General features: G+C 55.8%; 1 protein-coding gene across 1 annotated transcript; it reads left to right on the top strand.

The window, feature by feature from the left end:
• The first annotated feature begins 6,545 nt into the window (after positions 1 to 6,545).
• Positions 6,546 to 10,799, top strand: LOC135292305 (serine/threonine-protein kinase pim-1-like). The gene is made up of 9 exons (XM_064406505.1): positions 6,546 to 6,794; positions 6,896 to 6,967; positions 7,080 to 7,130; positions 7,335 to 7,701; positions 8,319 to 8,495; positions 8,730 to 8,883; positions 9,118 to 9,283; positions 9,924 to 10,037; positions 10,457 to 10,799. The coding sequence occupies exons 1-6, from the start codon at positions 6,546 to 6,548 to the stop codon at positions 8,834 to 8,836; spliced, it is 1,023 nt and encodes a 340-aa protein (XP_064262575.1). The 3' UTR covers positions 8,837 to 8,883; positions 9,118 to 9,283; positions 9,924 to 10,037; positions 10,457 to 10,799.
• Positions 10,800 to 12,831: the final 2,032 nt, after the last annotated feature.

Here is a 12,831-nt window from a genome sequence, read left to right as displayed (position 1 = left end):
CAGATCAGTGCTGGCACAGCAGCTGTGCCCAACAGCAGCAGCAGCACTTGGTGTTGCCAGTGCTGCTGCCGTGGCCCTGCCCCGCTGCCCTGGTGGCCCTGGTGTTGCTGCAGGGCCTGAGTGCTCTCGGGGCCGGGCACAGTCCTGGGGGTGGCAGTGCCGGGGCTGCAGCAGGGACAGGCCATGGGCACTGCTGGGGCAGCGCTGACGCCTCAGGCCAGGCCCTGGGGGCTGCAGGCTCCTTGCCCAGGCTCTCTCAAGAACACGGCCAGGCCAATGCTCAGCACAGAAAAGCCCCAGGGTGAGCAGCCCCAGGCTGGCCGTGGGCAGGCTGGGGGCAAACAGCATGGCTGGGGCTCTGCAAGGGCCCTGGGGGAGACGGGAAGGAGCAGCAGAGCAGGGGCTGATCCATCCCCAGTGTGCTGCACAGCCCAGGGCAGTGTCCCAGGGCATCCTCATGGAGCTGCCAACAACATCCCCCCTCTGCAGCCCTGGCCTCTCCCCCAGCTCACACAGGTGCCGCATCCTTGCAGGCACAGCCACGGCAGCACTGGCTCAGGAGCCCCTGTTTGCATTGCACACAGCAGGCGGGAGCACCCCCATGCTGCTGCTGTGGGGACATGAACCTGAGGGAGCACAAATGCTATCAGCCCCTGGGGCCAGCAAGGGCTGGGGGACACCAGGGAAACCACTCAGCTTTGTCCTGGCCTCTGCAGTCAGCCAGAAAGTTTGTTCCCATCAGCTGGGAGTTTCCTGTGGCACTGCAGATGCTGTTGCTCAGAGCCACACCCAAACTGCCCTGAGAATTTCCTTGGCTTCTCCTTTGCTTCCTTTACTCTTTCCCTAGTACAAATTTCTTCCTCTTTCTCACCTCTGTTCCCTCCCCTGCAAAAAGCCCATCCCTGTTTGCCCTTTCCTCTCTGGCCCCACTCCCCATTCCAGTTCCTGACTTGGCACCACGGGAACGTCCCTTGGGGAGCAGGATCATCCTCCAAGTGCTGCAGGAATTGTCTGCAGGCTCCTGCAGTGCCTGCTGCTGCTCCCTTGCCAGAGGCACCCCAGGCCAGGGAGGCACATCTGGGCTGCTGTGTCTGCCTGTGGGGCTCCCTGTTCTGGGCAATGAGGAGGAGCTGCAGAGGCTCTGCAGGACTGACAGGATGGGCTTTGGGGCTGGCAGGAGAAGCTGAGGCACCTGGGCTGCTGCAGTTTCTGAAGAGGAGGCCCAGGGCTCATCCTGCCACTGCTCCAAGGGTGGTTTCAGAGAATCATAGAATCTGTAGGGTTGGAAAAGACCTTGGAGATCATCAAGTCCAGTCTGTGCCCTGACACTGCCTTGTCTCCCCTGAGCCTCGTCTTCTCCAGGATAAACAACCCCAGCTCCCTCAGCCACTCCACACAGGACTTGTGTTCCAGACCCCTGACCAACCTTATTGCCATTCTCTGGACATGCTCCGGCCCCTCCATGTCCTTCCTAAATTGGGGGGCCCAGAACTGGACACAGCACTCAAGGTGCTGCCCAACCAGTGCCCAGCACAGGGGAAGAATCACTGCCCTGCTGCTGCTGGCCACACCATTCCTGATCCAGGCCAGGAGCCATTGGCCTTCTTGGCCACCTGGGCACACTGCTGCCTCATGTCCAGCCTGCTGTCCATCTGTCCCTGCAGGTCCCTTTCTGCCTGGCTGCTGTCCAGCCACTCTGTCCCCAGCCTGTAGTGCTGCAGGGGTTGATGTGGACAAAGTGCAGGATCCAGCACTGGGACTTGTTAAACCTCACCTTGTTGGATTTGGGCCCTGGATCCAGCCTGTCCAGGGCCCTGTGCAGAACCCTCCTACCCTCAACAGATCAAAACTCACACCCAGCTTGGTGTCATCTGCAAATTTACTGATGCTGGACTCATTCCCCTCATCCAGGTCATCAGTGCAGACATTGAAATCCACACTGGCTGGCTCTGATCCCTCAGCCATCCTGTGGGTGCCCTGTGATGGCACTCAAGGTGATCTGTTCCATAACCTTGCCAGGCACCCAGGTCAGGCTGACAGGCCTGGAGTTCCCCAGATCCTCCTTCCAGCCCTTCTTGGGGATGGGCTCACACTGACACCTCCACTCCTCTGGAACCTCCCTGCTGAGCCAGGACTGATGGTAAATGATGGAGAGCAGCTTGGGGAGCTCATCCACCAGCTCCCTCATTCCCCTAGGATGGGTCCTATCCTATCCCGCACACCTTTGAGCATCTGAGTGGCTCAGCAGGTCAGCAACTGCTTCCTCCTGGTTTCCAGGGGGCTGTTCTGCTCCCTGTGCCCATTCACCAGCTCTGTAGGACATTGGTCCTGAGGACAACCTGTCTTATGGTTGAAAACGGAGGCAAAGAAGGTGTTCAATACCTCAGTCTTTCCTCATCTTTAGTAACCATATCTCCCCCTGCATCCAATAATTATGCAGATTGTCCTTGCCCCCACCTTTTGCCAATCATGTATTCATAAAAACATTTTTATAATCCTTCACAGAAGCAACCAGGTTAAGCCCCACTTCAGCTTTCACCTCTGTAATTTTCTTTCCCATGACCTAACGACGTCCTTAAACAATTCCCGAGTTTCCTGCTCCTCTGTCCAAAGGTGATGTGTCCTCTTTTATCCCCTGAGTTCTTGCTAAAGCCCCATGCCCAGCCAGGCCAATTATTGTCCTTGCTGGCTCATTTTTGGTCACATAGGGACAGCCTGTTCCTGTGCATTCAAGGTTTTGTTCGTGACATATGTCCATTCTTTTCTGAACAACTCTGCTTTAAAGGGCTTTTTCCCTTTAAAATTCAGTACCTGATTCAGAACATCCCAGATCTACATCCTGAATAGGTTGAAGTCTGATCTCTGTATGTCCAGTGTAGAATTTTCCTTGCTACCCCTCCTTCTTTCACAGAATATTGAAAACTTGATTGTTTTATGGTCACTTTGCTCCAGACAACCTCTGACCTCCACATCTCCCAGCAGTCGTTCTCTGTTTGTGACCAGCAGGAGACAGAGCTTTCCTTGGGAGTGGGAATTGCAGGAAACATCCCCAAAGTGCAGCTTGGTAGGTTCAGGCTGGAGCTGAGGAGAAAGCAAAGTCCCTGCCAGGGTAGAATTGTGGTGCTCGAGGTGTGGCAGCGTGAGGCTGGGCCATGGCCGGCTCTGTGTGCCAGGAGCCGGCAGCGCTGGGTGCAGGGAGCCCAGGGAGGGCACAGAAACGCTGGCTGAGAAATGCTGGGGCACAGCGAGAGGGGCGAGTGCAGCCGGCCAGGGCACAGGAGCAGCACGCACAGGGGGCACAGCCTGCAGGACAGATGGCCGAGGGCTGGGCAGGGCTGGCAGGGCCACAGGCACCCAGGCCTTTGTGCCCTGGGCTCGGGCAGCGCCTCTGGAGGCCCCACAGCAGGAACTTTCCTGGCAGGGGCTGCACTTTGGCTCTCCCTCAGCCTCCCTGGCCAGGCTGGCAGGGGCTGCAGGTTTATGGCATTTGTCCTTGCTGCCCCTGACATCCCCCTGCCCCACAGAGAGCCCCGAGCCACCCGTGAGGGACAGGCCCTGCTGGCCCAGGCTGGGCTCAGGGCTTGGCCTTTCTGCTTCCCCCAGCCAGCCCAGGCCTTGCTCAGCATTGCAGTTCCCTGCCCAGAGCCTTGGGCTCCCCGCACTCCTGGCCTCAAGGATCTGCTCACACCAGTCCCTGGGGAGCCTTTGGCTCTCCCTGCCCTCACTGGGGCCCAGCCATGCTCCAAGGCACCTGGAGTTTTGCTGCTGACTCCTTGAGCAGCTTCTTCATCCTTCCCTCAGTGCCTGAGGCTCCTGGACCCAGCCCCAAATCCACTGTGGGGCTGATTAAAACACAGAAAGCCCTCAGGAGCTCTTTGTCTCCCTTCAATTGTCTTCAAGTCTCCAGAGCTTGTGCAGTGATTGGAGTCAGTTTGGAGTTCTGCTAAGGAGGAAGATGTCAATGTGCACCAAACACATGATGTTTGGATTTAATCATATGGGTGGTTTTCTATTTTTCAGTTCAGAAAAGAGGTGACAGAAGCATTCCCGAAGTGATCTTGATGCTGAATGTCTCCTTAGGAGGTCTGGGCACGGAGAAGAACAAGCCCCTTTTGGGCTGACCCTGTTTGTACAGCCTGCTGCTCACCCCAGCCTCACCATGTCTGACATGGCCCACCTGGGACTGACATCCTAAAGCATGCAAAAATGTTGCTGTAATTTATTATTTTATTTTATTCTGTATCAAATTTTTTTGTGTTATTATTTAACTACGTATATATTTATTATATTCATTTCTATTTATAATAATAACATTGTTTTTTCTTACCTAGTTTTTATGTTGTGAAATACAAAGCTATGTTTTGTGTCAGGTACATACAGGCAACCTGTGTACCTGTGATTGGGATATGTGTGGAAACTGATCATGGGACAGTTACAAAGACAATTCTAATAAATAACTGAGGAAGTAAAGCATGGAAGAAGGCCTTTGAACCTATCCTTTGTTCGTAATTAACCTTTATAACTCTTCAGTTGATTTAGGAGCATTCGAATTAAAGCTTTAAGGATGTTGCTGCTTGACAGGAACTTTCTGCTTCTAGCTAAAATGAGTTTTGCAATAATAACCTTTTGAAGTATCATTTTAGAATATTGCTTGTAGTAAGTATCTTTGGAACTGTAGCTTTAGAATATATCAAAAGGAAACATGCTTATCTCAACACCTTAACAAAACAGTGAAAAGCAGCTTGAGAAAGGAAGATGAACATCAACTCTATCAAGGACTGATAGTTTCAACAAAGGGAAGCTGGACATCACTGTTATGAGATTTACAGTCCTTGCAATTAAAAGGTGGACCCACATCTGGAATCTGGACCTCACCAGCTGGGAGACTTCTTTCTTCTTTCGGAAGCTGGACCCCACCATATGGGGATACTCTTTTCTGGGATACATCCTGAGAAAAACTAAATCACAATAGTGTATAGAATTGTGACATAAAAATTGGGAACAGAAACTGCTGAGAAAGCTTATGAGTACCCCTATAAATATCTGTAAGCCCCAACTATCGGCGTGCAGTTGGAGGGAAAATTTCCCCCACTGTACCCAGCGCTGTATTGCTCATACTTTACCATATTAATTAATAAATTGATTGCTGCTTGAATATTGGCCTCGTCAATCTTCTCATTTATAACATTTCACATCCTTTTCTCTTGGATGCAGTTGGCAAACTTTCTCATGCTGGCTGCCCAAGGGCAGTGTGCTTCTGCTATCAGGCACGTACACAGAGTGTTTGCAAGCATGCTTCTAAATCCACAGAATGTCCATTGTTTTGCCTGCAGGGCTGTGCACATAGGCCACAGTGTCTGCCCAAAATGCTCTCTAACAGGGAAGTCTTTTCCTGAACTAGTAGGGGGAGGGGCTGCTTGAACTTGCTTTCTAGACGGACCCTTTTGGAGGTTTCCTCCCAAAATTTGCCCTAAACCAGCAAAATCCGTTAAAATGAAAACTTCACCAGTAGCACAATTCCACAGCCCACCAGCAAAAACAAAGGATGTGTAAAGTTCTCCAAACATTTGTCCTGCTTTGCTGCAAAAGTCGTGCTGCACACACAGTGCAGTGTGGAAAGCCAAGAGAAGCTGCAGCTGGTGGCAAATCCTGGGACACAAGCTTGACCTTGTTCTCCATGAAAGGTTCTTGAGAAGAGCAGACAGGAGAAGATTCCTGGGAAACTGAAACAGCTTTCCAGAAGTGAAATGAAAGTGAGAGAAACATTCCAAGAAGTTTTCCTCCATTTATTTCTAGTCTGCCCTTTCCCATGTTGCACTACTTCTCTATCCCATTCATTCCAAATGCACCTCACCTCTAAGATCGGTGACTTATCATGTTTTAGACACTCTAAAATACCATGAGACACACAACAGTTTTCCTTCCCCTGTTTTTACTGGAAAGCAGCACTGCAGATGCAAGTGCAGTGCTTGGGTCAGGCAGGAATCCTACACAAAGGGAATGTGCCCCGACAGTGCTTGACCCGCAGCAAGGACAATGCACAGCAGCGATTGAGGGGATTTCTCTGCCAGCGTGCAGGAGTCAGGGCTCTGCACCTGGGCTCGACACTGCCAAGTTCCCGTGTTTGGACAGACTAAGGGGCTGTCCCGGGGCGCGCGGGGCTCGCCCGTGGGGCTCGTGGGGCTCGAGCGGGGAACGGACACGCGGACAAACGGCCCGGGGCTTCAGTTGCAGCGACGGCAGCAGCAGCGGCGGCAGCAAAAGCAGCGCAAGCAGAGAATCTAAAACACTCTTTTTCCTTCTCTTTTTCTCTCTCTTTCTCGCCCTTTCCCGCTGACGAGCACCCTTCCCTCCGCGTCGATTTCCCGGCGTCCCTCTCCTCTCCTCTCCCCGCCTCCCTCTCCCCGTGCCGGGCCGGGCCATGCCCCCGGCCCGCCCCCGGCCCCGGGCGGGGCTGCCCCGTGCCCGCCCCTGGCCGTCCCGCCGCCGCCTGGCCTCAGCCCGGCTCTGGCCGTGCTGGCGCTGGCGCTGCTGGGCGGGCGTCAATGCCTGGGGCTGGGGCGGCATCGCCGGCTTTTGGCTCCGCCTGGCCCGAGCCCGGTCCCGGCCCCGACGCAGGGTCCAGTCCCGGCCCCGGCCCCGGCCGCGGCCCCGGTCCCGGCTCCTCCCGGGGCCCACGGAGGACACAGGCGGCGCAGCCGCTCCCGCCGCCTCCGCTGAGGCTTGCCCGGCCCGAGCTCCGCCGCTCGGCAGCGCAGCCGCCGGGGCGGGTGGGGATGCCCGGGCCGGGGCGGGTGAGGGGCGCTCGGGGGCCGTTGCTGGCCCCGGGCCGAGCGCTGACAGCCGCGTCCCGCCCGCAGGGAAGGCGCAGGAGGCCTTGCAGGAGCGGTACCGCCTGGGTTCCCTGCTGGGGCGCGGCGGATTCGGCAGCGTCTGCTCGGCGACGCGGCTCTCGGACGGCGCCCCGGTGAGCGGCGGGGCCGGCGGCGGGCGGAGAGGGAAGAGGGAGACAAGGACGAGAATGTCGGAGCGCAGTGGGAAGGGCGTTGAGCTCAGCCCGCTGCTCCCCTTGCTCGCAGGTGGCCATCAAACGCGTGCCGCGGGATCGCATCCGGCACTGGAGCGAGCTGGTGAGTGAGCGGGGCCAGCGGCGGAAGCCGGGCCGTGCCGGGCGGCGAGGAGCCGGGGCCCGGCATGGTGGAAGCTGCCGGGAGCCCTGTGGGGAGAGCGGGCGTGGGCTGAGCAGGGCATGCAGAGCATCCCGGGCTGGCTGAGGGGTCCCAGAGCCCTGGCACAGCCTCAGCTCCACTGACGGCATCGCGCTCCTCCCGCAGCCTGACGGCACCAGCGCGCCCCTGGAGATCGTGCTGCTGGCCAAGGTGTCCTGTGGGTGTGCTGGTGTCATTCAGCTGCTGGAGTGGCTTGAGCTCCCCGACAGCTTCTTGCTGGTGATGGAGCGTCCAGAGCGGTGCCAGGAGCTCTCGGGTTTCCTGGTGGAGCGGAGGTTCCTGCCGGAGGAGGAGGCGCGGGGGCTGTTCCGCCAGGTGCTGGAGGCCGTGCGGCACTGCACCAGCTGCGGGGTCCTGCACAGGGACATCAAGCCCGAGAACATCCTGCTCGACCTGGCCAGTGGGCAGCTGAAACTGATTGACTTTGGCTGTGGCGCCTTCCTCCAAGACACAGCCTACACCCAGTTTGCAGGTAAGCCCTTGCAGGGGATGCTCCTGGGCATCTCATGGCCCAGCCTGGGTGTAGCACCGGGGCTTCCCCCTACTGCAGCTGGGATGGGATTAATGCTGGAGCCAAGTTGATTTGGTTGGGGTGTGAGGGGGGCCAGCTCCCAGCCCTGCTGACAGCCTTCAGTACCCACTGTGCCCTGGGCTGGGGCTGGAGCTGGTGCAGCCAGCCCGACAAAAACCCCCATGGGGGTAATGGAGAGGGGGGTCTGAACCCATGCCCTGGATGGTTTGGTGTGCAGGGGAGGAGGGGCTTGAACTGCTCCACTCACCTTGTTTGCCTTGGCTTATTAACATTTTTTGGGGGCCCATGCAGGCAGAGAGGAGAGTGGGTTTTCTCCACCAGTGGGTGGGTTTTTCCTTTGTGTGTCATGGTTGGGCTTGCCCAGGGTTTCTGCTGCCCTCTTCCAGCACCAGTGGCTTCTTTTCCAGCCCCGAGTTTGTACACAAGTCCCAGGTGATGGTGAGAAGGCAGCGGTCACCCTGTGTGCTGCTGGAGCAGCCCCCACATGCCCGGGGATGCTGGGGCCAGGCTCTGGGAGCAGCAGCATCCCCCTGAAGAGCTCTGTCTGTGTTCCACAGGAACCCTGGCCTACAGCCCTCCAGAGTGGACCCAGCACCAAAGCTACCATGGCGAGGCAGCGACGATCTGGTCCCTGGGCCTCCTGCTGTACCAGCTGGTCGTGGGGAATCACCCGTTCAGGAGGGGCCAGGAGATCATCTGGGGGCGCATCTTGTTCCCAGCACGGCTCTCTCAAGGTGGATCCTCATCTCTGGGCACAGGGGGAATACCAATGCTGGGAGACAGCAGCGGGCTGATGGGCATCCTGCTCTGGCAGCTGCTGAGGAGGTGGCACATGTCCTGCTCTCCTCCAAACAGAGAATCCGTGGGGAAGTTTAGGCCCAGCTCTGGGCACACCCAGTATGGCCTGGGCACAGGAACAGGGGGGCAACTTCTCCAACTGACTGGTGATTTCTGGTTTGTCTCCCCAGAGTGCCAAGATGTCATTAAGCGGTGTTTGTCCATGCAGCCCTCGGACAGGCCATCATTAGAAGAGCTTTTCTGCCATCCTTGGGTGCAGGGTGCTCCTCGGCCCTAGAAGATGGGAGAGATCCATGTGCACAGTTGGATCCAGGGGCCTGGCAGGTACCAGCTCTACACATCTCTTGGCACTCAGTGGCAAAGCAAACCAGACTGGTTTTGTCCTGCCTGTAGCTCTGAGCAGGGGTCAGCAGAAGGGAACAAGCAGCTCTTGGGCGGGAGCTGAGCTGGAGATCTGGTGTGGCAAGCACTGGTGGCCACCATCACCCCGGTTTGTTTGTCTGGTTCATGGATGGCTGGGGCCCTGGGCAGAGCCCTGACAGCCTGGTCTGTTCCCAGGGAAGGAGAAGGAGCTCCTGGAGAAGCTGTACCAGGTGGGGCTGCTGCTGGAGACAGCAAGGACAACCTCAAGGACGACAGTCTCTTCTTTGGCCTGGCCAGCTGAAGAAGATGGACTTGGATTCTGGCACCTTCTCTAAAGACACACTCCACACCCAATTTGCAGGTGAGTTCCACAGCCAGGGGGATGCTCCCAGATCTGGGCATGGCACGGCCTGGCTGGGCACCAAAGGTTCCCCCTTTGCTGGGGGGGATGCAACGAATTCTTCATTCAGCTCCCCAGCTGCTTTTTGGCTCTGGGCAGCTGCTGAGGGCTAGATGTGCCGTGGCTGGCTGCAGGCTGGGTACATGTCCTGCCCTGCTCCCAAAGACAGCATTGATGGGCAGCTCTGGGCACAGCCAGCACGGCCTGAGCACCACGGGCAGCTGGGACAAGGGGACAGGAACCTTCAGCTGACAGGCAGTTTCTGGTTTCTCTCCTTGCAGCCGGGCTCTGCGGGGGCTGAGGCTGCTCTGGGCTCTGCCAGGGCTCTGCTGGGCTCAGCCCTGGGCACAGCTGGGCTGGCTCTGCCCTCACATTGCTCTGACAGCTTTGCATCAGACAAGCCCGTTCCGAGCACAGCGCCTGAGCTTTCTGCTTTGGCAGGTGAGTGAGACTCTCCTGCAGGCCCAGAGATTGCAGCTGGGAACACACATCCAATTGGCAAGAACGCAAACTCTCCACAGTCCCAGCTGAACGCCTGGATCTCCAAAGGATGTTTCATCTGTCACACTCTTCATTCCTTTTTGGCTTTTTCTTCCTCTAGAGGTGCCACAAGTGGGCCAAAGCTGGCGAGTGGGCCGTGTCCCTGAGGCAGTGCAGTCTGGAGCTGATGGATGGAGAATTGCCTTTCTGCACTCCCAAACCAGAGGAAAAATCTGTAAGTGGGACTTTGTGTCTTTAAGAAACCCCTGACAGTTTCAAAGGGAATGTGCAGCTCATTCACAGGGTGGGAAGGAAGGGCATCTTCTGAAGGGTTTGGGGTTTGACAGAGGTTATATTCCCAGTGCTGCTTGGAGCTGGAAGGGCACAAAGCAATTTCCCATTGCTTCAACCACAATTTAAAATAACAATGTTGGAAACAAAGCCCAAAAACTTTTTAAAAAGGCTGCTGAGGTCAGTAAGATGGATCCATGCCATCAGCACATTCACAAAGTAATGTATGAAAAAAATAACTGAGTTTTCTTCTTCAAAAGATCATTTGCCTCTTAATACAAAGTCACAAAAGATTTTTCACTGCACACTTGGGTTTTGTTTTTATCTTTATCGTTTTACCAATTTTTTTTTTCCTTATAACAGAAAACATGCTGTAAAAAAAGAGTGTCCTTTGCTCCTGGTTCCCATGTGGAGCAGCTCCCTTCCTGCTGGCTGAGCTGCTCAGGCAGAGCCCGGCAGCTCCTGGCCATGCAGGGCTGAGGCTTTTCCCCACTGCTGGGCACAGACTGATGGAGCAGCACTGCTGAACACGGGCACACCCAGAGGGACCAAGAGCAGCTGCCTTTGCCCACCTGAGGCTCCAAGGCCCAAACTCTGAGCAGCCAGGGCTGGAAGAGACTCGCAGGCTCCCTGGTGGCTGTGCTGCCCCACTTGTGCCCGGCCCAGCTCTGCATGAGGCAGAGGGAGAACAAGGGGCAGCTCCCTCTCAGCCCAGCCCAGGGACCCCTGCAGCCCCAGGGCTTGGGGCACTGTCAGCACCTGCTGCTCCAGCCACCACTCCTGCTGACCCTGACAGCAACACCCAAACTGGGGCTGATCCCGAGGGAGCAGCAGCAGGGCCTGGATCTGATCGCTGACTCTGGGCCAGGGCTGGACAAATGACCCCACAGCAGCAGCAGCACATGGAGCTGACATTCAGCACAGCCCCTGCCACTCTTCCCTCCTGTGTGCAGCAGTGTCACAGCAGCCTGAGGCACCTGGGAGCCCCCAGTGCCAGCAGGGACTTGAGATGGCAGCCCTGGGCTCCTGGAGGTTGTGCAAGGAATGCAGCTGGGGACTCCCTGTCCATGGGGAGCTTCCAGATGGAAAAGGCTGCTGTGTCCAGGCAGCTCCAAGGGCAGAGAAAGGAGCGTCTCGACCACTGGATCTGTGCCAGTCCTACAGTCCTGGGCAGCAGCCACTGAGCCCTGGGGGAGCAGAGGGCACAGCAAGAGGGACAAAGCCAGGCGAGGTCAGAGACTGGAGAGAGCCAGACCTGAGGCAGGAACAGCTGCTCCATTGCACTCTTGGAGAAAACTCTTGGCTGGTTTAAAGCACTGAAAAGCATGAAGTGCAGAGAGGAGGCCACAGCAAACAATGCTCCTGTTTCCACACCCTCTCCTCTCTGTGTCCCAGAAGAAACTGGACTGTATTCATCTCTCCGAGTCGTCTCATTCAACATGAGCAGCTTAGCACCAGGAGCTGAAGGAACTGCCACCACAGGCCACAGGAGCTGAGCAAGAGGGAACTTTTGGAGCAAAGTAATGCTGCTCAAATAGACCTAGCTGAATGCAGCAGATATAGTAATGGAATCACAGCATCCTTTCTGTTGGAAAAGACCTCTAAGCTCATCCAGTCCAGCCGTTCACTCAGCAGTGCCAAGCCCAGCACTAAACCACGTCCCTGAAGTGCCAAGGCCTGAACAGCAGGCCCTGAGCCAAAGGTGACTTCTGGATGAACCTTCCAACCAAAGGTTATCTTTCTATCTGCTCACTGATGAAATATGCATGGCCATTAGCACTGTGATAGATGTAGCCACTCCTTAGTGACACACGTATTGATCTTTTTGTATTGGCAAGCCAGACAAGGCCATGAAATCTGACATATGGCCTTGTTTAGGGATGAAGGATCAAAGTCAGCTCCTTTGGTTCCTCCTTGAGCCCTGGCCAGGCTTTGGGAGGGACCCAAGAGGAGGATGAAACCAGATGTTCCCACACTAGAAGTGCTGTCAGTTTGTTCATTCAGCACTGTCAGAGCTGGGCCCTCTCACAGTGAGGTTGGAGCCTCACCTGTGGCTGGAGGCACCTGCAGGAATTCCCAGTGTCCAGGAGTGGCTCTGCAGTCCTTGGCTATGACAGCTTCCCCCAGCTGCTGTGTGGATCTGGGGGATGGTGAAGTCTGAGGGACACTGGTGCTGGATCTTTCTTAATCACTGCTGCAATCTTTGGTGCTGATGATTGGGTGCATTGCTGAGCTGCTCCTTTTGTAATCCTTTGCTGCTTTGAGCTGCAGTAAATGACACTGATTCCTTCAGTTGGAGTCTGTCTTTGGTGCTGACCCTGCCCACTGGTAAAACAAAACTGGCAGAGTCTGGCCAGATCACAGCAAAATGTCACTTGTTAAATGTAAATGTGAGGAATCAGTGGCATCAGAAATTCCCAGATGGGAAGCCCTTCCCTGGAGTTGGCTGGCTCTGGAGTGGGCTGAGGTCACAGCACTGTGTGAGCAGTGGGGCAGTTGGTTAAAAGAAGCTGAACCCCTGGATGTCTTAAAATGTATCCAAAAATTGCATATGGAAAAGGAAAAGAACTTGTGGGTTTGGGCAGACAAAGATGAATTTGTTAACAGTACATTGAAAACAGCACCTTCAGAAGGAACAATTCTTGTTGGAATGCTCCCACATGGAGCAAGAAGAAGGTTTTAATCTTGAGCTCCGATGCATTTGTGCAAGTGAAATATTAATATCATAAATAACTATG

This window comes from Passer domesticus, unplaced genomic scaffold (assembly GCF_036417665.1).
Source record: "Passer domesticus isolate bPasDom1 unplaced genomic scaffold, bPasDom1.hap1 HAP1_SCAFFOLD_278, whole genome shotgun sequence".
Classification (NCBI taxonomy): domain Eukaryota; kingdom Metazoa; phylum Chordata; class Aves; order Passeriformes; family Passeridae; genus Passer; species Passer domesticus.
This window is presented reverse-complemented; position numbering and strand designations above follow the sequence as displayed.